Source organism: Enhydra lutris, unplaced genomic scaffold (genome assembly GCF_002288905.1).
Source record: "Enhydra lutris kenyoni isolate GAN:26980312 unplaced genomic scaffold, ASM228890v2 scaffoldscaffold52, whole genome shotgun sequence".
In the NCBI taxonomy this organism is placed as follows: Eukaryota; Metazoa; Chordata; class Mammalia; order Carnivora; family Mustelidae; genus Enhydra; species Enhydra lutris.
Window position 1 is genome coordinate 3,864,024 of NW_019154136.1, and position 26,864 is coordinate 3,890,887.

The 26,864-nt window shown below is 46.8% G+C and overlaps 1 protein-coding gene across 2 annotated transcripts in view; it reads right to left on the bottom strand.

The window, feature by feature from the left end:
- Positions 1–25,174, bottom strand: part of LOC111157164 (EGF like domain multiple 6) — a 57,676-nt gene extending 32,502 nt beyond the window's left edge. The window contains exons 1-5 of one of the 2 annotated variants that reach the window (XM_022518438.1): positions 25,099–25,174; positions 24,984–25,061; positions 24,824–24,914; positions 4,777–4,889; positions 577–669 (exon numbers count right to left, since the gene is read on the bottom strand). In XM_022518438.1, coding sequence (XP_022374146.1) covers positions 577–669; positions 4,777–4,889; positions 24,824–24,914; positions 24,984–25,061; positions 25,099–25,174 — 451 coding nt within the window. Of the gene's footprint in view, positions 1–576; positions 670–4,776; positions 4,890–24,823; positions 24,915–24,983; positions 25,062–25,098 lie in introns of those variants that run through there. The other variant, XM_022518439.1, reaches the window with a different exon arrangement.
- Positions 25,175–26,864: the final 1,690 nt, after the last annotated feature.

Sequence of the window (26,864 nt, forward strand, 5' to 3'; positions counted from 1 at the left end):
GTGTAATGGCAAGAAATCGGAGACAACGTAGATGAGAGTGGTTAAACGACGTCCTTTTTATACAAATGATAAAAACGTTTGTTTCAGGACCGAGGCTACAGCCTTAAGAAGCAAGAGCCGGCTCTGTGCTGACCGCACATGCAGTAAGAATGCACTGACCCAGAGGAGAGCCCTTCGGGGCCTGAGGGTAAACTCAAGGGGTCGGGGGAGCAGATGAGATGCTCCCACTTTTTACCTTACATCCTTTTGCATCACTGTGTTGTTGTTTTCCCAGTAAAAAATACGCATGACTTTGGTAGTGTAGAAACACAATGAAAATTACTTTTTGGAAAAAAAAGTTATTTGAGAGGAGGAAAAAGGGCCTTTTGTCCGGCATCGTAACAAAAACTTCGGAGGGATTTTTGTATTTTTCTAGAAGAAATGGATTGAAAGATCTAGTTCGGAAACCCCTTTCATTTGAAGAGTCAACTTACAACCCACCCAATGGCGGGCCCAGGAGTGTCTATCACAACGACTGCATGGCTTCAGAAAGTTCTGGGGTACGTCTGTACTTGGACCCCGGCCTGTAGTACTGACCTTGACTGCAGGTTTTCCCGGTGTATCCTGGGAAGCATCTACATTTGTTTGGTCCCACGCACTCACCGAACTTGCACCCATGTTCACACGTAGCTGTGGAAGGGAAAGGTGTTTTGAGGATAAAAGAACAGGAGTACTTAGCACAGAGAAATGGACGCAGGTCGAACTCTGCAGCCTTCTATCCAGTGGAGAAAGCCATGGGGGGGATGGAGACGGTGATCTGCTTCCTCTCTAGCTGTGTTTTCCCCTTCTGGATACTGTAGAGCGATTTTTTGTGAACTAGCTCACTCTCCCCCACCCCTCCACCCCAACGGAGTGCGAGTTTAGCCAAGTTTATCATAACCTTGCTTAGCACTGCCAATGCCTCAAGAGGCACTCAAAGAAAAACAAAGCCTCCCAGACCACAGTCGGCTAGTTTTGCATACAAACACAAACATTTAATAAAAGCTATGCGATGTGGGAACTGGAAGGGACCCACTCCAGAGCAATCCTGGTCAAGCGCCAAGGTCGTCCTTCTTTCTGTCACTGACCTCTTTTTTGTCTTCCATATTTTCTCTATTTTGCTTTTGAATGATCAAACTCTATCTTTAAAGCTCTGTATGATCAGTCAAAATGACGGAATCACAGAAGGAAGGCAGGGAGGCCTGACTTCCAGCCCTAAGGATGAGAACTAGAAGAATCGTGAGGAGGAGGGGGATGGTGGCACGACAAAGGCAGGATTTGTTTCTTCTGTTTGTTTATTTTCACTTCTATATCCAGACACCTGGCACAAATTGGGCACTCCATAAACACTTGTTTGATGAAGGAAGTGATGGGAGAAACACCAAGAAAAGAAAGTTTCACTAGACTGGGGGCAAGAAAAAATAGTCAAAGATAATGGCAAGTTTGAGTCTGGCTCATACGGAGGAGGTAGGGAGAAGAGGCAGTGGATGGGACAAAAGGAAGGTGGAAAAACCCAAAGAGAAGGAGGGGAGAGAAAAGAGGAAAAGTGAATGAGAGAGAAAGGAGTCTATGGGGAGTTGGGAGCCCCGAGCAGTTTCCGTGTCCGGATCCAGTAGGAGCTCAGGAACTAGCCAGCGCCTGAAAGGATGACTTGGCAATGGCCCAGGAATGCTGCCTACTTCCCTTCCCCTTGAGTCTCTGGCTTGACCCCAGCATCTCCTCCCTCGACCCCAAACCCTATTCTTTGTTAATGTCAACATTTATCTCCCAGTCACCTGGACCCAAAATGACCCGGTGACCCGGTGTTTAACCGATACGAGGTCTAACGGCTTAGCCCTTGCTTTTGGGGCAGGACAAAGTCTGTGGTGTAGAGCTCCCTGTGGGATCAGGCTGATCAAGATCAGGATCTTGAAACCATATCTTTGCCTGGCTCTTTCCCCTGCTTCCGCGGTCCCTCACAGATTTCTCTGGAGAGAACCCCTCAACAGATGACTGACACAAGAATCACTTTCACAGGCTCTGCTCCTGGGAAATCTGATATCACATACGATATCAAACTGATGTTTTACTCCAAGAGCACGGCTCTGGTCATGCTGTGCCTTGCACAGACGTCACCAAATAATCTTTACTGCCTTTTGAACTCCACACAGGTATCATCACTATGACCTGGCTTCGGTCTTAGTTTGTAAGACCTTGGCCTACCCTGTTCCCGACACACGGGCAACACTATGCTCAAACGAGATTGCCTGCTCTTCTCTAAACCGGGCCCTTTCTGCCTCTTCCTGTGTTGTTACCCCCACCCTGGGGCACCCCTTCCCCACCCTCCAGTGGTTAATATCCTGCTGCTCCTTCAAGAGCTACTTGGCATGAGCCCTCCTTCTGGAAGCCTTCACTGATTTCTCCGGGCATGACAGAATTCCACTTAGCTTTGAGAATTCCACAGACCTTGGGTGGGCCTCGCCCGTGAAATTGATCAGGCTCCATCTCTGAAATAATTAGACCTACACTTGGCTTCTATCCTTCACTTAGATCTGCTACCCGATTCCCAGCACCTTCAGAACAGGGACTTAAACATTCATCTTTGTTTTTCCTGATGCATTTACTAGTGCTATGGACACATCAGACACTCAAACAGTTTCAAACAGTAAATGAAGGAATCGGTGTAGACCTTTTAACAGGGAACCATTTTATGGCTCTGAATAAATCGTAAGTGAGAAGGCAAGGCAAAAATGCTTCTCGGCAAAATTCTTTCCCTCCTGGAGACAAAAGAAAATTTTGCTTTCCAGTGTCTATTTTGTTATGGATATGCTCTTAGAGATGCAGCTTTAAGTTTAGATGTTAGGAAAATACATTTTTTTACTTTTTAAAGCCTTGAATACCTCTGATTGCTCCCTGGAAAGTTATTTTCAATGTGGGCCAGACAGGAAAGCCAGGATCAATGCCAAACCGAACTTAAGAGAAATGGTGGAGGTTACCCTCACTGCTATAGGTCAAATCTCCAGCAAGATGTTTTCCATTTCCAGCAGCTTTGGATCTGGGACTTGAACAGCCAATCTACAGGGAAATTTAGTTTATGTCTAAACTGGCCTGGGATTGAAGTGTACGTTAGCTACAGTTCCTGTTCATTCCTCCCTCCAACTCCCTCATGTGCGGCTTTTCACTGGGATTTGTTCGGGGATGACTCTTTACCTCACTTTGCTAAGTGACATACACTGGAAGGTTAAGGGTACCGAGCTGAGCCATCCGGCCCTCGGAGCAGATTTAGGCGGGGCAGGAGCCAAGATCCAGAAAGCTACAGCCTGGAGTCAGGGCATCTGGAGGAACAAAGGGCGAACAGACAGACGGAAGTGGAGTCCGGGCGTACTGGGACCTACCAGGCTGGGGTGCGACTCCGCCCATTCGGGCAGGTGGGCACGTCTTCTCTTGTCATTACCACGCAGCCTGTGCTCTGGCTTAGGAGCCCTGTTATTTGGTGCTTCAAGGAGCACACAACTTTACCGTCAAGAAGGACCATGCAAATTGGATAGAATAGACTTGAGATACAAAAACCGTTGCAATTTAATACTTCAACATTTCACTGGGGTGGCAGGGGTGCCGATGAGCTCTTGGGCTTGCCAAATGTGCACACTGGGTCTTGTGCTTGAACCTTCTGCACGTGCTCTTTCAACAGCTCACTTTACATCCTTCCACGCCAGTGCTATTACATTGTCTACAGAAGCATCGAGAATGCGACCAGCTGGCTGTGACGTGGCCAGACTGCTCTGATTTAGTTACAGAGTAGACCTTACAGAAAGCCAAAGATCACCCTCATTTATTCACCAGAGACTTTTAAGTTTTATGGCAGGAGGGGCTGAGGCTTGAGGCTTGTGCAGCTCTAAGACTCCAAATCATGCGATCCTTGCCACCTGACTGCTTTCACATAAAAATGCGCTGTGTCTAGAAAAAGAACACAGCAACATTTAATGCCTGCATCACACGGGCTTCGAAGAAACAGGAGAGTCATGGGTACTTTCTGAGTCAAGGGTGATTTAGGTGATATTTTCTATGCATGCTGGGTCATGAGCATAGCCTTCAATGCTTACACTCGTTCCCTTCTGAAGCAGGGATTAATCTCTCCAAGTTGCAGAGGAAGTGGAGCCTCAGCTGGCTTACCCTGACCTTGACATTCTGACATTCCCAAGACAATGTGTGGGACCAGGACACTATAGACCCAGTGTTAAAGACCCACCCTCTTTTTGAACTGACAAAGTCCCAGGGGGATGTTCTAACTTTCTTTATCTAGGGAGGCAACAATGCTCTTCAAATACTTTTCCTAGTATCTTGATACAGTTGTCATCAAGTCACCAGGAAACTGATGGGGGGTGACACGTGGGAGTGTTATCAGTGTTTTTCAGTGGTTTATAGATTCTGGATATTATCAAGTTCTGTCTTCACCTGTGGTCTAGCCAGATACTTCTGAACCAGCTAGAGAGAAGGAGCTTGGGGCAGAGACAGAAAGAAGGTAGTACTGTTACTCTTAAAAAAAAAAAAAAAAGAAGCTAACATTTTTGCCCTTTACCATGTATAATCCAGCACAATCCACACCAGCACCTAAAGTGTATGGGACATGCAGGTAAGAGTTTATCCTTTTTAACCAATTAAGGGATTTGGTGACAAGTAGTGGACCATCTGGTGACAGTTCATGGTGTCCCAGATAAAAACCTAAGGACACTGGCCCACGACTCGAGCCCAGGGTGGTCTGAGTTTTCCCACAACTACCTTCACAGACTTCCTTGCTGTTCCTTCTCCAGCCATAGCAGCAGGCCAGCTTGGTCCCGTAGCGACAGACCCCGGGCTGCAGCGCCGACAGGGACAGCCCATGATCCTTTGGACTGGGGATAAAGAGTCGCATGTTAGTATGGAAAACACAGAAAAGGGCAACAGAGACTCACTCATTCCTGCCAGTAAGTGAACAGAAGAGGGGACAATCACCTGATGAAATTCGATAAACCTGCCCTAAGGGCTCGATTAGATTCTGAAAGCCTGAATTTGGGGCTGCCCGCCTTCCCCAGTCATGAGTGCTGTCCGTTTCTTTCTTTGCTGGGTTAAAAGAATCTGGTTACATAATCTATAAAACTAGGGCGCGTGAAAGGGGCCAAAAGTTTGTCTCCGAACCATGTTGGGTGCCAATTTTCCAATCTGCTCTGTTCAGACACAGGGACGGTCTACGTCTGTGTCTGCTCTGGCGCCGAGTGTGGTCACGTGACACCATGCCCCTGTGGCTTTGTCCTGACAAGAATGCTGTGCGTGTACCTCATCGGCTACCTGGGAACCACTACCCAAAACTGGACTCTCCACACCACCCCCCCCCCACCGACAGTTCAGAGGTGGAAGGGCTCTAGAGAGTCTAAGAGTTTGTCTAAGTCCCCAGCTGGGCCACACGTCAGGGATTCTGGCCCAGGGTGGGATCTCATTCCTCACTGCCTCCAAGGAAAACCATTTGCTAAACTCTTTAACCGTAGAGAAGAGGTTGGTAAATGCTTTTCAGAAAGGGTCGGATGGTAAATATTTCAGGCTTCGCCATCAATAGGCTTGAATGATCTCTGTCCAAGGCCAAGAACAGCCAGATGGGCAATAGTGGGCGACAGCAAACAGATGGGCATAATGTGGCTCAATAAAAGTTCTATTTATGGACACTGAAATTGAATTTAATATACTTTCCATGTGTCACGTAACAGCATTCTTTTTTGGCTTAACTTTAACCAGTTGAAAAGGTTACACCAGGGGCACCTGGGTGGCTCAGTGGGTTAAGTGTCTGCCTTTGGCTCAGGTCATGATCTCAAGGTCCTGGAATCGAGCCCCACATTGGGCTCCTTGCTCAGGAGGGAGCCTGCTTCTCCCTCTCCCTCTGCCAGCCGCTCCCCCTGCTTGTGCTCTCTCTCTCTGTGTCAAATAAATGGATAGAATCTTAGACACACACACAAAAAAAGGGTAAAACCAGGCTTAGCTCACAGGTCACAGATGGCCACCAGCCCTGGCTTTTAGGCTTTAGCTTGCTGAGCCCTGATCCGGAGACCTGAAGGAGTGATCCTGGCCACCAAGTAGCCTTCTGGGCCCTGACTGAAGCCTGCTGCTCCTTTACATACTTTCTGACCTGGTGGTGGGCGTGACTGCCACCAGCTCTGGGAAGGAAAGACTTGAGTCGTATTTTTGTGGAGGGCTGGGATTGTTTCCTTGGGCATATGAAATACAACGTAAAATGGTTCCTGGTTTCTTTAACAGACAAGGAATGCACATGTGACCATGGGCTTTCTGCCGCAGGACTGAATTCTTCGCAAGTTAATAATCCTTAGTCAAGGTCAGCAAGTGCCCCAGCTCTGCCTCTCCCACCCACGTGCTTCTTCGGTTCAGAGCCACAAAGATACGGTCGGGGACATTTCATTAACTGAGAGCACCAAATGCAGGGATGATTTTATGATTTAATTTTCCTTAAAGGGAACTTTTTTTCATCTTCTGATGAAACTAATTTGGGGGACTTGTAAGTCATTTGCTCATTTTTTTATTTTTAAAAAGATTTAAGTTATTTATTTGAGGGGGATACAAGTAGGGCAGGCAGGAGAGGGAGAAGGAGGCTCCCCGCGGAGCAGAGAGCCCAAAGCAGGGCTCGATCCCAGGACCCTGGGGATCACGATCTGAGCCGAAGGCAGATGCTTAACCCACTGAGCCACCCAGGCGCTCTACTCAACCATTTAGAACAGGGTTTTTCAACGTCTACACGACTGGCATTTGGGGCCAAAGAAATCTTTGCCTTCGGGGGCTGCCCTGTGCATCGCAGGATAGGTCCCAGCATCCCTGGTCTCCACCTATAGATGCCAGAAGCACCCACTCTCCAGGTGGGGCAGGTGGAAACGTCTCTGGGCGCTGCCAACTGTGCCTTCTTAAGTCCCGCTGCAAGTGAAACATGTATTCAGCTCTCACAATATCCCAAGTACCATCTTAGGCACGTAGAGTGATGAAAATGACCCAATCTTGACTCTCTTAAATTCCCAAACCATTAAAAGTAGATACTCTGCAGTGGTAAGTGTCATAATAATACAGGCACCTGTCGTAATCTAACCTGACATTACTAACCATTCTGCAGGGCATATGGCCATCTTGACCCCGTCTGCACGCAACTAACAACTCCCAAACAAGAAACCACAGACTGAGCATAAAGCGTGTCGAATAAGTGCGTGCTAGTACACACAGAATGACGTACTTAAGAATCTTTGCTTAGCATTTTTAAAATGGATATAACTCATAACAAAATGCAGTGGTTTTTAGCACATTCACTATGTTACGCAACTGCTACCACTATCTAATTCCAGAACATTTCCATCCCTCTGAAAAGAAACACCATATCCATGAGCAGTTAGTCCCAATTTCCCGCCCCACAATCCTCCAATCCCGGCCACCACAAATCTGCTTTTTGTCTCTGGATTTGCCTTCTCCGGACATTTCACAGAAATGTAATCATACGCTATGTGATCTTTTCTGTCTCTCTTCTTTCACTTAATATGCCTTCAAGGTTCGTCCATGCTGTGGCTGGTAATAGTGCTCCATTGCTTTCTATGCCTGAATAACCTTCCTTTGTATGGATGGACCACTTCCGTTCGCTCAGCCATCAGTTGATGGACATTTGGGTGGTTTCCATGTTTTGGGTTTAATGAATAATGCTGTTATGAACACTGGTGTACAAATTTTTGTGTGGACATATGTTTTCATTTCTCTTTTGGTATATACCTAAGAGTGGAATTGCTAGGTCATATGGTAACCATGTTTAACTTTCTGAGGAACTGCCAGACTGTTTTCCAAGATGGCTACTCCATTTTCCATTCCCACCAGCAGCATACGAGGGTTCCAATTACTCTATCGTCACCAGCACTTGTTATCATCCATTTTTTTTTTAAATTACAGCGATTCTAGTTGATGTGAAATGGTATCTTACTGCAGTTTTTTAAAAGATTTTATTTATGGGGGCACCTGGGTGGCTCAGTGGGTTAAGTGGCTGCCTTCAGCTCAGGTGCTGATCTCCAGGGTCCTGGGATTGAGCCCCACATCGGGCTTCCTGCTCAAGTGGGAGCCTGCTTCTCTCTCTCTCTCTCTCCTCCCCCCAACTAATGCTCACTCTCTCTCTCCAGTAAATAAATAAAATCTTTAATTTTTTTTTTTTTAGATCTATGTATTTGAGAGAGAGAACAAGGGTGAGGAGGGACAGAACGCTGAGATGAAGACCTGAGCTGAAGGCAGATGCCTAATGACTGAGCCACCCAGGTGCCCCCTTAATTTCATATTTTTTAAGTAACGGAGGATTCATTTAGTTAGATTTCAATCTATCAAAACCTTCCTGCCAACTTCTTGACTATAGGTTTACAAGTGAGGACCTTACCTATTTTCCTGATGCCCCAAGCCCCAGCTTATTCAATAGGACATGAATATGTATTTAGCACTGTGCTAGGTACTGGGAATACAGAGATGAACAATAGGGTCCCTGACATGAGCTTTTAGACAAGAGGATTAGAGTAATAGAGGCACTACACTTATTCAGTCAGTCAGCTAGAAAGGCTTAAAGCAAAGAAATACACTCTGGTTGAAGGGATCCAAGATGTTCCCTCTGCAGGTGTGCCTTTAAGTGAAATGGAAGATGAACAGAAGCTGACCACATGAAATGACAGCAAGTGTATTATAAGCAGAAGTCACGGAATGAGTGCAGGGGGAGAGGTAAGAGACAATGGTGTCTCTTGTGCTTGAGGGACCTATAGACCACAGGAGTGGAGCAAAGGGAGGGAGAGGAGAGGGTTACAGAACTGGGCGCCATGTTAGTCAAGATAGGGCTGTGAGGCCTGCTAGCGGAATGGTAAGAGGACAGCACAGAGGGATTTTGAATAGGGAGGTTATTTGATACCGTTTTCCCTTAGAAAAATATTATCATGGCAGTAATCTGGAAAATGGATGAGATAGAGGCAGATGGAAGCAGGGATACCAGTTGGCTTGGAAGATTCTGGTCTTTTGGACTAGAGCAGCAGCAGAAGCAGTGAGGAAAACTGGATAGATTCATGGTGGAACCAAAAGACTTGGTAATGGCTTAGAGCAGTCTTTCATTCTGTACTGAAACCCTACAATGTATCATGCATTGGGTTAGTCTCCAGAGGGTCAACAGCAACCACAAGGAACATACAATCTTTGCCTTCATGGGGGTCATATTCTGGTCAGTTGGATCTGGAGTGTGACAGGGACCATGGAGGACCATGATCAGGAATAGGCCAAATGAGGAGCTCTCTTAGGGACATGCTAATTTTGAGGGCTCATGAGACCAACAACCAAGAGAAGATATTGAGTTGGGAGTTGGTTATCTGGGCCAGAAGTCCAGGAAGCAGGACTGGGTTTGGGATTCATCTGTAGGTCTTTGGTTACTGAACCTATGGGAACGAAGTAGCATAAGAAGAAAAGGCGGCTTAGGGCACAGCCCCAAGGAAGCTAGTGTGTAAGAGGGGGGCCACGGAGAAGAAAGGTCCAGAAAGAGACCCAGGCAATGACCAGAAAGGTAAAAGGAACACCAGGTTAAGCCAAATGCAGAATGTTTCTAGAAAAAGCAGGACGAGCTCTGATGTTGAGCGGCTATAAACTATGATGGTTCGGATGACAGTCTTCTTCCTGAAAACTAAACCATCGTAGTAACCAGTCACTGATTTCTTTCTTGTCAGAGGTAACGGCTAAAATGTCATTATTCTGATGCCTGGGTGGCTCAGTTGGTTAAGCGTCTGCCTGTGGCTCATGTCATGATCCTGGGGTCCTGGGATCGAGCCCCACCACACATGAACCTGTGCCCTGCCTCAACTATCTCATTTGTTAAATGGGGATAAAAAGGGGGATTTACTTTAAGAGTTTCTGTGACAACGGAATGATGCGATATATATAAACTAACACAGTGAGTGACACAGGAAATGTTCCTTAACGCATCACTTCTAGTGGTACGAGTAGTAGGATTAAGATTGCTATTAGATGTGCCGAATAAGGTATAAAGTTTAAAACTGCTGTAGGCTCAGAATCACTGAAATGAACCGCAGCGTGAACTAGGTTTCTGCTTTAGTCTGAGTCCTCCGAGAAGCAGAAGCCATGAGAATGAATGTGCAAGGATGTTATTACAGGAAACACCTGTGAGAGAAAATGGCAAGAGAGCTGGGGAAGCCTGGGAGGGCCATGGGACCACCATGGGAGGCTGACCTCAAGCGAAGCAAAGATGGAAGGAAGGTTGGGTGGAGGCGTCCGAGGCTGCTGTGTAGTCAAAGGAGGGTTTGGCAAAACTGAGGGGGAGTCCAGGGGCCAAAACTGACCCAGAGAGTGGTATTTCCCACAAAAGGTCCTGCTGTGTATCCCTGCCATGCTCCTTCTGGAAGGTGGCCTGGCGGGACCAGCCCGTGGGAGGCAGGGCCTTGCCCAAACGTGGTGATGGCTTTCCAAGAGCAGAGTAGTGGGGGCCCCGAGTCAGCCACACTCCCAGCGGCTGGAAGTCTGCAAGGCACATCCTCGCGGCTGCCACAATCTCCATGTGACTTCACATGTTAACATATGTAGGAATCCGTTTTCACTGCAAGGGGAGCTTATTGTAGAATTTCACTTGAAAGAAAGTGACCTTAGACGTCAGCCAGTTCTAACCTATCATTTTACACATGAAGAAACCAGGGCCAAGAAAAAGTCAAGGTGACCTTACATTGGTATTAGAAGTCAGACAGGAAGGAATAGAGGGTCCTGGAATCGAGCCCCACATTGAGCTCCATATCAGGCTCCCTGCTTCTCCCTCTGCCCATCCCCCTCCTTGTGCTTTCTCTCTTTCAAATAAATAAATAAAATCTTAAAAAAAAAAAAAAGAAGCTGTTATCAATGGAGAAGGCTGGGACTTCAATCTGTGGAACAACCTCACCCTTATTTACTGTGCTTTGCTGGGTCACATCCCGTAACCTGCTCCCCCAGCCTCCAACAACATCTTTTACCTTCAGCTGGAGATGGTGTGAAGGTGGTGGCTTGTGCTGTTTTGAGTCACTTGGTTTTCCTGGGTATATCCCAGGTACAGCAGGTATATAAGCTATGTACTTCCGTTTGGTTTTCTCCTATTCATCTGATTTTTATTAGAGGGGGCTCTCAGCCCAGAACCTAGAAGGGTGGAGGGAAGAGAATCTTTCCTCCCCTGCACCATTCATGCGTCCGTCTATCCATCTGTTCACTCAAAATGCTTTAGGGAACTACACGTGTCAGGCACTAGAGTGGGCACTGAGAGCAGCCCCTGTCCACAAAGAACTTACAGTCTAGGGATGCAGTTGGGCAAGCAAACAGATAATTATTTACTCCAACGTGACAAATCTCATGAAAGGAGTAAGTTCTCAGGCGCTAGGGGAAGACGGAGGAGTCGTTAGGTTGGGGGTGGGTGGGTCAGGGGTTTTCTGGGGGAAATGGGGCCTGATATGAATCCTGCGGACCGGTGGGACTTACCTGGTAAAATTAAAGGAGGCCGTTTGGCGGGAAGGTGTTCCAGGCAGAGAAAACAGCCTGTGCCAAGGTGGGAGCCACCAAGAACCTGAGGAGTTGATGGCCTATAAGCTAGAGTGTAGAAGGTGCTGTGTGTTTAGAGCAGGGGAGCGGGAAGGGAAGGGGAAAGGGAAGTGGAGAAAATAGAGGGGTGGAGGAAGTAGCAGGGGCTGCTACCTTACTGTGACCATGTAAAACATTCTGTCCATCCTGAAGGCTCTGTGGAGTTACAGAAGAATTTCAAGCAGGTGGAATTTTATCAGGGATTTTGCAAAACAAAGCAGTCTCCATAAGAGTAGAGGTACTCAATAAGCAACAATATTACTGAAACTTGACACCAAAAGCAAAAGCAAAAATTGACAAAGGGGACAGCAAACTAAAAAAAAACCTCTGCACAGCAAAGGGAATCATCAACAAAATGAAAAGGCAAACTACTAAATGGGAGAAAATATTTGCTAATCATATATCTGGCAAGAGGTTAATACCCCACATATAGAAAGAACTCATACAACTCAGTAACAAAAAGACCAATCTGATTAAAAATTTGGAAGAGGATCTGAATAAACATTTCCCCAAAGACATCCAGAGGCCATCAGACACATGACAAGATGCTCAACATCGCTCAACGTCAGGGACATGCAAATCAAAACCACAATGAGGTGTCACCTCACACCTGTCAGAATGGCTAATATCAAAAAGACAAGAAATAACAAGTGTTGGTGAAGATGCAGAAAAAAGGGAACCTCTGTGCACTGCTGATGGGAGTGTAAATTGGTGCGAGCACTATGGAAAACGGTATGGAGGTTTCTCACAAAACTACTATCATTTGCCAACAATCCCACTTCTGGATATTTAGCCAAAGAAAATGAAGCCACTAAGTTGAAAAGATACCTGCACATCCCATGTTCACTGCAGCATTATATACAATAGCCAAGATCTGGAAACAACCTAAGGGCCCAATGATGGATGAATGGATAAAGACAATGTGGCATATACACAATGGAATACTATTCAGTCATTAAAAAAAAAAAAGGTGAAATCTTGCCATTTGTGAAAACATGGATAGACCTTGAGGACATTATGCTAAGTGAAGTAAGTTAGAGAAAGACAAATACCACATGAGCTCACGTTTATGTAGAATCTGAAAAACAAAGAACAATAAAAAAACAAGCTCACACATATAGAGAACAGACTGGTGGGGTTGCCAGAGGCAGAGAGGTGGGGGGTTGCGGAAAAATGGGTGAAGTGGGCCAAAAGGTATAAACTTCTAGTTATAAGTCATAGGAATGTAACGTATAGATGGTGACTACAGTTAACAATACTATTTTGCATACTTGAAAGGTGCTAAGAGAATAAATCTTAAAGGTTCTTATTATAAGAAAAAAATTTATAACTATATATGGTGACAGACAGTAAGTTGACCTATTATGATCATTTTGCAATAAATACAAATATGGAATCATTATTTTGTACACCTGTAACTAATACATTACATGTCAGTTACACTTAAAAAAAAAAAGATCATCAAAAACTGTTAGATGTGAAATCCCAACAAAAAAATAATTGAAACTGGTTGAAATATGGTATTTTTAAAAAATCCTAATTAAAAACTTTAGTGAAGGAGTCCAGGGTCCTCTGTAGAGGTGGGCAAACCCATTCCATATGTATTGGTCAAAGTGAATTACTTTTGATGGCAAAGAACACTGGCTGGGGTTAACTAACAGGAGATGAAATTCATATACTGTTTGCACATTACCACTACTCTCCAGAGAAATCCTCTTTCTCAAGTTTTATTGCTTTCACACGCTTGTCTTTAGGTGAAAAGGTGAAACTGAGAAATCCAAAGTGTATCAATTCCTCCCAAGTCATCATTTTCGACATTGTATCACTTATAAAGTATCTCGACAAAGTATCACTCATAAAGCTCTCCAAAACGTTCATGAACTAACACTTGGGCCATCAAAATTTTGTTAATCAAGTAAGGTTTCTTAATCACTGTAAAGAAGCCTCTCCTGGGGTTCCTGGGTGGCTCAGTGGGTTAAAGCCTCTGCCTTCGGCTCAGGTCATGATCTCAGGGTCCTGGGATCGAGCCCCGCATCGGGCTCTCTGCTCAGCAGGGAGCCTGCTTCCTCCTCTCTCTCTGCCTGCCTCTCTGCCTACTTGTGATCTCTGTCTGTCAAATAAATAAATAAAATCTTAAAAAAAAAAGAATCCTTTCCTCAGTCACTAATGTATTTTAGCATTACAGCTTTGTTAGAAGATAACAGAAATTTGTTGTTGAATCTAACCTTATTTTCACTAGTTTAAAAAAAAGGAAACCATCATTAGAAATCGACTCATGAACACAAACCAGAAAGCACCGGCCGAGCTCACAGCTGCGGTGTAGATGCAGCGACACGTCCTGTGCATATGTCCTAGAGAAGAGCAAGGAGCTTACAACAACATCGTAGGAAAAACCATCAGAGAACCACGCAAGTCCACAAATGAGCAACATGCCTTTTGGTTGATGGATGTGCCATCCCTGTATTCACCCAGTTCTGAGAGATGCCTCAAAGGGACAACCACAAATGGTATTTTTGTGGTTTAATTATCAAATTCTACACCTGGCCATGAAAATGGAAAAACAATTTAAAGGGGGGGGGGAATCTCTGGTGGATAAAATGGCTAATAATCACTTGCTGATTTGTAGATGCCAGAGGAAATTGATTTATTCTACCAAGCATCCAGTCCTGCATTCTAAGCCCGCCAGGTTTTTTTTTTTTTTTTTTTTTTTAATGCACATATGCAGTCACTTAAAATTATGGATAAAAAAAGAAAAGTAAATATTAAAATATTTCTGCTTAAGTTAAAACAATATTATTGAGGGGAAGAAAGGAATCCAGCGCAGGCAAGCAAGATATTGACAATAACAGGATGGCACACTATCTCATAAAAGTTTTTAAAAACGGCTTAAGAAGCTATGATCTATGGTCCCATACATATTCTTGCATGGCACTGTAAGTTAATCATAACCAATTATTCAGATTCCTTCCTCAGCATCCTCTCCTTCTACCTGTTCTTTGCTCTAATTCCTGCCCCAACATTACTAACCTTCCCATCATCAATTCAATTATTCTTTTACTTTAATATCTGGTTGTGAGTATTCTGGATAAGGGACATAAATGATTAGGTTAAACTACACAAAACTTTTGTAAGTTAAAAATCGCCAAATAGGGGTACCTGGGTGGCTCAGTGGGTTAAAGCCTCTGCCTTCGGCTTGGGTCGTGATCTCAGGGTCCTGGGATCGAGCCCCGCATTGGGCTCTCCGCTCAGGGGGGAGCCTGCTTCCTCCCTCTCTCTGCCCGCTTCTCTGCCTACTTGTGATCTCTCTCTGTCACATAAATAAATAAAATCTTTAAAAAAATTGCCAAATATCTGTGATTTCATAATCTCATGTTACAATTTACTGTGTTCAGCCACTGGGATTCTGAGATGGTTTGATGTAGAAATTAGCCTACCCTGCTCAACAGAGTAGAATTTTAAGAATCATTTCTTTTCCTCGAGTCTAGGGCACATGATCTTTTCCCTCATATGTGAATCTATTCATACAAAAAAAAATCTTATAAGGGGCTTGGGTGGCTCAGTCAGTTAGGCGTCATTCTCTTGATTTGGGCTCAGGTCATGATTGTGGGGTTGTGAGACTGAGCCCTGCATGGAGCTCTGCACTGGACGTAGAGTCTGCTCAGGATTCGGTCTTTCCCTCTCCTCTGCACTCCCTGCTCTCTACCTCTCTTAAAAACAACAACAACAACAACAAAAACACTTAAAAACTATCAATATGAGTTGCATTTAGTTCCATATTTAGTAAAGCATGTATTTTTAAAAATGTATAAAATTGGAGCAGTGCATTCCAACGTACCAAGGAGGCACGGTCTGGCCGAGAACCAGTCACTGGCATGTCATACATGTCTGAGTATGATGAGCTGCTGTGCATTTGGCTGGACTGGCCCAACTTCACGGGACCTGATAAACGTGGGGTAATCAATCAAAAGGACTTTAGGAACCTAGAAAGAGAACTCTTGATCTTGGACTGAAGTGATCCCAGCAACACCCTTTGCCATCTCAGAAGGTCTGGTTGGGCAGGCCAACAGCATTCCCTCTATCCCAGAGCTTTCTTGCTGAACACCATTTGGCGTACAGAAGGCCCGGGGAGCCTGGTCCCGAGGCAGGGAAGTGTCCGTGCAGGCGAGCGAGTCTCTGTGCAGCGGCGGCCCCGAGCTGTGGGAGTCTGAGCTGAATGTTCGCTTGTCCCAGTTCCTTTAACGCATTACACAGCTTGCTGTCTACACTGATCAAATTAATCACGAATCGCCGTCTCCACAGCTGAAGTTAATTTAAAAACATTCCAGGGATTGTGTAAGTAGTGTAGTGTTTCTTCATGGGATTCTTTATTTTCTGCGAAAATCTACCGTGCCAGGATTCCTAGTGTGCTTGCTTCTGGCCGGGTTCCAGGAAACTGTATGATAGTCTTTCTCCAAGACAAATTGAGAAGTTAGAACTTCTTTTGCTGATGTTTAAATATGTTTAAATGTGGCCAAACAACTGAAATACATTTTTTTCTAAATAGGGACCATAAGGTCCAGCCATGAGAGTTCTTTGTTTCCTTTTGTTTTCATCAGAGTTTCCAGTACGGCAAGTCCAGTGCACCTTACTGGTTAAGGTTAATTCTGGTTCCCACCATCTTCAACATAGAGTGTCCGGGTCCAACAGGCCCAGGAATGCCCCAAAGCATCTCAGCTGCTCACCAACAAATGCCTGGCTACTGGGGCGCCTGGGTGGCTCAGTTGGTTACGTGACTGCCTTGGGCTCAGGTCATGATCCTGGAGTGCTGGGATCAAGTCCTGCAGCGGGCTCTCTGCTCAGTGGGGAGTCTGCTTCTCCCTCTGACTCTCTCTGCTCTCGTGCTCTCTTATTCTCTCTCTTTCAAATAAATAAAATCTTAAAAAAAAAAAAAGATAAACACCTTGCTATCAAGTGCGTACCAGTGTGTATTTCCACCTTCAAATTTCCCATGTCATCAACAGTAGAGCAAAACTCAGCACCCTCCCTTGCTTCCTGTTTCTCTCGCTTACCCTCCACACTAAGGAGTTGGGTGGAAATCTGGCATGGCGAGGTCTTAGTGTGGGCTCCCCCAGAAGCAGACTGAGACAAGGAGGTGAATGTGAGTGGTTTGTCTATGAGGTAAAGGCACATGGGTGGGGGGGTGGGGAAGTGAGATGAGGAAGAGAAGGTAGTCAATAAAGCAAGTGTCCTCCAGGCTGCTCCTTTAGTGTCCATCCACAGTGAGCATGGTGGGGAATGACAGAAAATGGGGAGTTAGAGAAATGGGCAATGCCAGACCCACACGGCCTTTTATGCCATCTTAAATAGAACAGATCTTATTTGGAACCCAATACAAAGTCACTGAGAGGCTTTGAGGAGATGGCTAACATGATGTGATTTAAGTTTTATTATTTTTTTTTTTAAAGATTTTATTTATTTATTTGACAGAGAGATCACAAGCAGGCAGAGAGGCAGGCAGAGAGAGAGGAGGAAGCAGGCTCCCCTAGAGAGCAGAGAGCCCGATGCGGGGCTCGATCCCAGGACTCTGAGATCATGACCTGAGCCGAAGGCAGCGGCTTAACCCACTGAGCCACCCAGGCGCCCCGTGATTTAAGTTTTAAGAGGAACCCCTCTGGAACGTGAACTAGAGGGGGCAAAAGCAGCAGCTAGGGGAGCTATCTTGGGGGTTCAGGTGAGGGATGATGGTGCACGGTCGGCTGGTGGCAGGCAGAAGAGAGAGGAGCAGATGGGCTTGAGGCTCGGTCTGCAATAGGATTTAGTGCCAGAGTGAATACGAGTGGGGAGAAGAGTGAGTTGCCAGGAAGGATGCCCAGGTTTTTGACTTGAACCAGTTTGGACACTGTTTGTCCTGGAACAGGGAGGACGGGTGAGATGGGGGCAGTGAGCTCTGGAGAGCTGATTCGGAGCGCAGTTTGGGATGTCCGAAGCTGGGTGGGACATTCCAATGGCCAGATGAAGAACGCAGTGGGCAGAGTGTGGGGCTGGAGAGTCACACTTTAAAGCCACCTACATGTAGGACGGCAGGGAAAAAAATAGGAAATGGGGTCAGAGACAGCACTCTGTGGAAATGGAGCCTGGGAAAAGAGGCTGAGAAGGAAAACCAGAAGGTGTGATGTGGCTTTAAAATATGCATGTAAATTCTTTGATAATCCACCTTGCATGGGCACCTGGGTGGCTCAGTGGGTTAAAGCCTCTGCCTTCAGCTCAGGTCATGATCCCAGGGTCCTGGGATCGAGCCCCGCATCGGGGAGAGCCTGCTTCCTCCTCTCTCTCTGCCTGCCTCTCTGCCTACCTGTGATCTCTGTCAAATGAATAAATAAAATCTTTTAAAAAAAAATCCACCTTGCAAGGGCTGAAGCCTAATTCCCCTCTCCGGACATGGGACTGGACTGATCGCCTGGCTTCACGGGAAGAGGCCGCAGTGGGGGTGGATGGAGGGTAACTCCCAAGATCAGGGTACAGACGGCAGAGCTACTCTCACCTTCTCTGTCCCCGAGTTCTTGCGATGTGAAGTCTGCTGCCGGGCCACGAGGACACTCAAGCAGCCCCACGGGGCGCTCCATGAGACGAGGAGCTGAGGCTTCCTGCCAGGAGCCAGCGAGGGGCTGAGGTCTCCTGCCCGAGCCAGTGAGCATGTCGCCTTGCAGGTAGAGCCCCCAGGTCAGGCCTTTGGAGGACTACAGCTTTGGCCAACAACTTGGCCACAGCCTCGTGAAAAACCCCAAGCTCCCTGTCCAGCTAAAGTGCTCGGGAATTCCGGGTGCACAGAAACGGTGAGGGGTAGTGAGTAAACGTGTTTTAAATCTCTGAGCTTTGTGGCGCCTGGGTGGCTCAGTGGGTTAAGCCGCTGCCTTCGGCTCAGGTCATGATCTCAGGGTCCTGGGATCGAGTCCCACATCGGGCTCTCTGCTCAGCAGGGAGCCTGCTTCCCTCTCTCTCTCTGCCTGCCTCCCTCTCTCTCTCTGCCTGCCTCTCTGTCTACTTGTGATCTCTGTCTGTCAAATAAATAAATAAAATCTTTAAAAAAAAATAAATAAATCTCTGAGCTTTGGAGTATTTTGTTGAATGGTCACATGCGGTGCCCGGAAATGGAGCAAAGGGAATGGTCTTCGTAAGGATGGGTGCTGCTGTGGTGTGCTGAGTTTTAATTCTGCATTTGTGTTCATCCAGTCTGAGCTACCGTGGATTCTAAGTACACGGACAGTGTCTACCTTCGGAATGGAAAAAGGCTGCCAATTTCACTAAACTCCGCTGCAGTACCTTAAAGATAATTTGGTGCGACTGCGGGATCATTGTGAGCGTGAATTGGTCACCATGGGGTTATCTCTATACAACACCGCCTGCAACGCCCTGCTCTACTCTCCACTCTCAGAACAAAGCCCGAGCTCCTTGGTTCAACACACGGGGCTCATCGCAGCCTGCTTCCAGCTCGCCTTCTTGGCTGTCACTGGGTTGGTGCCCCCAGATGCCGGCCAGTGCACTTCCTGTCTGGAGCCAAAGCCTTCCTTTTGCGTCCCTTTTGCAGCTGTGTATCGACCCAGCCAGCCGTATATTTATTCCTATGCAGTAGCTGCTTGAAAGTAAGCACTGTAACACTTGCCTTCTCCCCTCTGTTTTGTATCGGGCGGGTTCATGTTCATTCCACAAGGACAGTTTCAACGTCATCTCCTGTCCTCCACTTTCCCTGACTGACCCATGCAGACTCAATTTCTCTTATCTAATTGCTATGGAATGGTTCATATGATCTATATGTTCTCTCTGTATAAACACACACACACACACACACACACACACACACAGTTTTACATGCATATATACATGTGGACATACACAGTGGATCAGTGAACAACATGGGAGTTAGGGCAGCCGACCCCTGGCACAGTCAAAGGTCCTTGTGTAACTTTTGACTCCCCTGCAATATAACTACCAAAAACTTACTGTTGACTGGAAGCTGTACTAGTAAGAGAAAACACCTGATTCACCCATATTTTGTATACGTATTATATATGGCATTCTTCCAATAAAGTAAGGTACAGAAAGGGAAATGTTATTAAGGAAATCAGAAGGAAGAGAAAATACATTCACAGAGCTGTACTATAAAAAAAAACCATGCATAAGTGGACCCATGTAGTTCACACCTGTTATAGGTCAAGTGTAATATGTAAAAACATAAATATACATATTTATTCCTTTGAATGCTTATATACAGAGGTATAAACACACATTATTTATATGTAACTAACATTATTTGCCTCTCCACCAGAGAAGGAAGCCTTCATTAATGCACCAAGTTTTTTGTTCAACACCTACTATGTGCCGGGAACTGCGCTAGGAGCTAGAGTTACAACCCTTGCCCTGCACCTCACTTACCAAAAAAGACCGATATGTTACCCGCCCTCCCAAGTTGCTTAGCAGGGGCAGCACATAGATATGAATCTCCAGAATCCAGGAGACTGTCTGGGCATGTCATTTGTTCAATTAATGTTGAACCTGAAGTTCAACATTAATTGAACATAAGCAAGACCTTCAGATTTAAAACAGGTTATTGGAACCAGTATGTTGAGACCCAGCAAGTTAACGGACAAAACCGGAAGTACTGCTGATTAATCTGGACAAACCACCCCATGGGAAGTAATCTAATTGTCCTTGGGAGATAGCCATGGCTTTTGAATCCGCCACTTGTTCACTGTGATACTTTAGGCAAATCACTTAATTGCTTAATCTTTGGAAACTTAGTTTATTTATCTGTAAATGGGATCTGATCCATAATTTACACACGGCTGACAATGCAAGTGGTACCTCAGTATCTGTTTGCTCCTTCTAAGTCCTAAGACCTCTATTACGTTGTCCCTCCTTAGAAGCCTTCAAGCAATGACTGATGGGAGTATAAATACCTCAGCTCCCCTGCCTTCAGGGGCGGTTAGCTCTGAGGCTTGTATCTTACTGTCTTCTAGAATTCCCCAGCAGGACTGAATCACAGTGGCAACTTTTAATTTCCATAGTACTTCTTTCCCTACTAGAACTTTCTGGGGTCACCTCACAAATAAACCACGTACACTCAAATCCTGACCTCAGAGTCTGCTTCTGAGAGAATGTAAACTTAGAGGAAGGAGGTGGTTCTGGGAAGCGTGGTGCCTCAGAAACCCCTCACTTCTTCTATACAATCCCTGGGTCACACTGGGCAGGAGTCAAGCAAAACAAGATCATGGGTGACAACACAGGAGAAAGCATTTTGCAAAAACGTCAGCTTTTATGTATCCAATGTTTTTGGAGAAAAAACTGTGGAATGTTGGAATGGCACTGCTCTTAAAGCAGAAAATCAAATCAAATAAAGTTCTTGGAAATTCATCAAACTTCTTCAAGTTTCTCCATTCCAACGTCTGTCAAATAGGCACAATATCTATTTTGTAGGTTTGATGAGATAAGTCATTGAAATCACACTGAAAAGTGTTTACACATGGTAGAATCTCACCAATATTTGCTGAATGCCAATCTGATTTATGAAGACTAAGTAATATGCTTATCTTCATTTTAATGTTTATGCAGCCTTGGCTATATGCACATAAATCACATATAAACAGGATTGTATTATCTTCTAAACCAATGAAACTATTGAAATAAGGTTGTTCAGAAGTGATTTCTATGTTGTAATTGAATATTTCATGGTCAGTATTTCCTAGAAAAACTCAGCTCTTGAGTTTTGGGGATAGTCTCACAAATTCTAGTTTCAAGAATAAGAGACAAATGATACCTCAACTGCTCACAAATCACTAAAATCATGTTTTCAAAATAAGATCCAACCCATAAAACTAAATCAAGCCACTCACAGTTCTCACTTCCTGTGTAAGGCTGAATAATAGATGTCCAGATCCTACCTAATCCTTAGAACCTATAAATGTTACCATATATGGCAAAAGGGACTTTGTGGATGTGATCAAATTAAGGATTCTATGATAAGGAGACCATACTGGATTATCTGGGTGGGTCTGGTATAATCACAGGTTTCTTGTAGTAGATAAGGGAGGAAGGAGACCAAGAGAAAAAAAAAGGCAAGGTGACAAAGAAGAGATTGAAGTGATGTGGCCGCAAGCCTAGGATCGCTGGAAGGCTCTAGAAGCTATAAGAGACAAGGAATGGATTCTCCCCTGGAACCTCCAGAAAGAACAGCCCTGCCAACACCTTAATTTTAGCCCCTTAAGACTCACTTTGGATTTCTGATCTCCAGAACTATAAAAGAATAATAAACCTGTGTTTTGTTTTTTTAAAGCCATAAAGTTTGTGGGAAATTATTACAATGGCACTTCCTTAGTGGGGCTCTGAGAGGAATCAGTTCTCAAAGCAGGTGTGATTTACAGAAAGCAGGCATCTCTCCCTGAGTGCAGAACCTCAGCACAAACCCAGTCATTCCTTCATCTCATGTTACTTTTATTTGAATAGAGGAAAAAAATGTATAACAGAAATACGTTATAAATAGGGAGTTGCTTCAAACGTGAAAAAAATAGCAAAATTACTATTTATGTGCTCAAGGCCAAAAGATGGCAATGTTAGGTCCTGGAACCCTGTGGACAGGGAATTCAGGTCAATAAATATTCTAGACTGGCCAATGGACCCCACGCCCAAACAGCACTGAAAAAGTCTAGGGTTCCACCTAATCTCTGCTGCCCCCCCCCACCCCCTGAGCGCCAAACCCTCCCCTGCAAGGTCGCATTTCCGCTCCTACAAGATGAAAGAAACTATCCAGAACCAGGAGAAATGCCCCAAACTGCAAGCACGAGTGCGCAGTGGCGGGAAAGTGACCGCTGGCCGAAAGAAGGTGGTTCAGGGTGGTACTAAAATTTCACGGGGGGGGGGGGCGGGGGGTGCCTGGGTGGCTCAGTGGGTTAAAGCCTCTGCCTTTGGCTCAGGTCATGATCTCAGGGTCCTGGGATCGAGCCCTGCATCGGGCTCTCTGCTCAGCAGGAAGCCTGCTTCCCCCTCTCTCTCTCTGTCTGCCTCTCTTGGCTAAAGAAGTTGGGGGTAAATAATACCTCCAGTACTGATGAAGCGAGTATGTTCACGAACCAAGGAACAAGGGCCCACTTCCACCGCTGTCCCGGTATCCGCAAAGGGTGCTTTTCCACCCACAGATCCTGCGGGCGCCCCTTTAAAGATTTTTAAAAATTTATTTGTCAGAGAGAGAGAGAGTGAGAGCAAACTAGATCTCTGTCAAATAAATAAATAAAATCTTTTTTAAAAATCTAAAAAAAAAATTTTTTAAACAAAAATTTTAAACCCCCAGTGTTTATGTTAGAAATCTCTACACAGCAGTCACAGCTTCACTGTAAGCTGTGGAGCCCCAGGAAACAAACAGTGAGCACCTTGCCTTTTCTGTAAAAGTACCAGCCCTCATGGAACACAGGGTCCGGGCAGCTCCCGAAGACCCTACCTCGTCATAAACACACCAGCTTGGGAAGCGGACTCTGTGTCAAGAAAGCACATTTCACATCCTGGAAACCACAGAACTGCAGAAGCCTCACACGGAGTCTTCGTGTTAGTATTTCTTGCTTTACCCGGGGGCTTTCTGGCTTTTCGTTTAATTTGGTGTCACGTTGAAAGCGAAGCTCCTGGAGGTCCGTTAGCTGGCTGCTGCTAGGAAACTACTAATCTCGTCTCCCAAAAGCAGTTGGTCTTTCTTAAGGGGGCTTTCTAACAATTCAAGAGCCTCCAATGTTCAAGAAGAATGTGACTATGAGCAAATTGCATCTGCTTACATTTTTATTGTGGAAAGGAAATTGAAACTTACATTCTAAGATCCTACATTCTAAGAACCTGGTTTGAGGTTTGTTCTGTTTGAACTTCAAAATCCCTTAATACTGTGGCTGGCTGATGAAAGATTTTTTTTCCTGTAGAACAAAGTCAAACAAAGATAGTCAGGCTCACCTTTCAGAAGCCTGTTCCAAACCAAGGCTCTCTGCCCGCTCTCCCCAGTGACTGTTGACTAAATAAAGCTCTGCAGGGCACTGAGTCAGTGTCCCCCACCCGCACCTTGGGCAAGGGCCGGAGACAGTTTTGGTGGAGAGGGCGCTTCGGGAAACTAGTGGGTGGAGGCCACAGGCAGTGCTCCAAATCCTACCATGCACAGGACAGCTTTCAGACCGTCCCCAACCAGTAACCATCCAGCCCAGTGCAAAAGGTCCACAGTGCCCCACAGGAGAAACGCTTCTCGAGCCGACACCTCAGAAGGCAAGAGATCACAGCCAGAGAACCAGGAAAGCCTTTCCTGCGACTGATTCCTAAAGGCTGCCCTCATGCCCTGGAGAAGAGCAGGCACGGAGGCCAGGCTGCCCTGTTTGAACGCCCACTTCATCACTTACTACTGGCCATGCTACCTTGCGCAAGTTATTCAACTTCTCCGAGACTCATTTTTCTTCTCCGCCACGCGGGGATTATAATACCAGTACTTATCACACAGAACTTACGGGCGCTCAAATGGGTTAATAGCCCTAAAGTGTTTAGAACAGTGCCAGGCACCAGTATACCTGTGCTTACCAAGTGGCTTTGCTGATCTCACGACTCGGACCAGTTTATCAACAGTAGAGAAACAGCTTCAGATTCTAAATTGCCAGAGTAAGAAAAAGGACTCGATTTCATCTGACAACCACATCCTCTTTCCAGTTCATTAACCTTAATCAGAAAGGCACTGAGTAGAGCCCCCTTCCCAGCGGGCTCAGCCCCAGCCCAGCAAAGGCTTACTCCGCTGCCCTGTTTCTGCCCCTGCTCCACCGGCACAACCAGCGACCGACAATCAGTGGGTGCCCTTCAGCTAGAACGGAAAACACAAAACTACGCAGGCACAGAACCCACCCGCCCACCGCCACTCGCACCCCCGCCGGCCCAGTAGATGCGCGCCCACCACCCAGCCAGAAGGCACCCACCCCGCTGCGCACAGAGCCTCCCTCCCCCAGAAACCGCCCGACGCCGCCAGGTGGGGCGCAGCTGGTGAGGAGGGGCTGGGAACAAGCCTCGCCAACCGGGCGCGGGGAGGAAAGCCCGTGCGCGCCCGGGGCCTGGCACCTGATGAAATCCCGTCTCAGCGCGCACATCCCCGCGGGGTGCCTGGAGGGACCAAGGAGAGTGGCCGCCCCGACGAGGAGCTCAGGCCGGGCGAGAAGCAGACACGCACCTGGCCGCGTTCCCTAATCCACCTGTCACCCAGGGGAAGAGCAGCGGGAGCGCCAGGGCCCAGTGTAGCGGCATCTTCGCGCGGGGCCTCCCTCCGTCGCCTCCCGCCGCTCCTCCTGAGCCCCCTCTCGGGAGGTCGCGGGCCCCGGGGCGCTGCGGGCCGGCCTCCTCCGCTCTCCCTCGGCCGCTCGGGGCCTCGGCTCCTCCCGGGCGCGGTCCCAGCGGGCGGCGGGGGCGCCCTGGTGAGGCGCGCGGCAGCTCCTCTCCGGGCGCAGCGGGGCCGGCGCGCGAGGGGAGGCGGGGCGGGCCGCGCACATCTGGCTGGGACCCGCCTCCAGCAGGACCCGCTCATCCTCCTCCGCGCGCTCTGCTCACACAGAAACTTCCCGCAGACTCCGAGCACTTCCTTCTGGTCAGTCACCAGGTCGCGCCATCTGTTGCAGACCGCTGCTTTGCCGCAGCTTTCCGTGATACCTGCGCTCGGATTTCAGAATCTGGGTGAGTCCAAGCAGGAAACAAGGGTGCTAGTTCAGAACACTTCCATACTCCTTTCGTTTCGGTTCTCATCGTACTCTGCTAGGTGTTCTTCCACAAACTGCAAATCACGGGCTGGGCTGCTGGAGTTGGAAGCTCACCAAGTCCTGCGCAACCCCTGCATCGGACGTGACCTTCCGTGCTCATTTGCAACAGCTCACTCACAGAGGACCACCGGACGACAGTGAAATGTAATTCCCAGGGCAGAAACTAGTGGCGGACACGTGTCTGGTGCCTCCTCCACCCCTTCCCTGCATCCATACCCTTTCATTTCACAGTGGGGAGAGCCTAGGTCCCCACACTTCCCCAAGTTCTTCGGACTTGGATGTGACTTGCTTTGACCAATGGCAGAAGTGCAGAAGTTAACCAAGTTGCCAGTTCCAAGCGTAGGTTGTAAGACACCTGAGCGTCTCTCCGGGATGCAGAAGACCGTGCCCCCAGCCAGCATTGTAGCCCAAGGAGAACGAGGAACAGGTGGAACGGAGCCGTCCAACCCACAGATACATCAAGGAGCTCAGCCAAGGTCAGCGGCGCCCGCCAAGCTCCTGAGGTTTATTGTGACAATCCATTACATGGCAATAGTTCTCGAACACCCCTATGACTAGGGTTAGATATAAAATGATGAGTATGAAGAAAGAGGAAGTTCGTCTTGAGAGCTTGATTCGTGGTTATATAGTGGGTATATGCCTTAATTCTAGCCAGGAAAATGTAAGAAGTTCAGACGGGGAAGAGGCTTGCTGGAGAGTCTTCATTTACACCATAATGGATCTCCTTACTGGCCTAAGTCATGTTTAATTGGATCTTTGGTTTTATGGTTGAAGGTATCCTAATGGATTCAGTGTCCTTGGTTAGAAACCAGTCAGGCCATTGAGCTGTTGCTAGAGAAGAGTGACAGGCCCTGTCCTAACCATCTACATGCATCATCTGACCCAACACCCACGACTCTAGGTAGTGATCATTGGTTCCCCCATTTTTGAAGTGTCAAGGAACGGAGTCAGAGAGGTTAAGCGACTTACCCAAGGTCATACAACGGACAAGTGTAGAACTGGGATTGGAAAGGAGGGCCCTTCGCTGCGTTCTGCTGTTCTAGAAATCCTTTTCCTCATCTTCTCACTCCTCCGCGGCCTCAGATGTCAAATGAGTCTCACGAATAAGGTAATACAATGACCTCTTCCGGGCCATTATTCTTCACACCAAAACGGGTTTGTTTTTTTGAAAATATGAAAAGTGAAAGGAAAGAATATGAAGTATGAACCGCGTACCTGCAAATATCTTGAAGCAAATGGAATCTAAAATGTGTTCTCGTGTGGCTTTCCCCACAGGCACACCGCGAGGCAAGGGGCCGAGGGGAAGTGATATTCTCCTCAGCTCCCAAGGACACCGGCAGGGGTGGGGAGTCAATCAGGAAGGGAAGGAAACCCGCAAGTATATATCACGTCATCCCAGAGCCAGCCTAGCACATGGCCCTGCACTTGAGCTCCTCCAAAACGGCCCTCCAGTCACTGCGG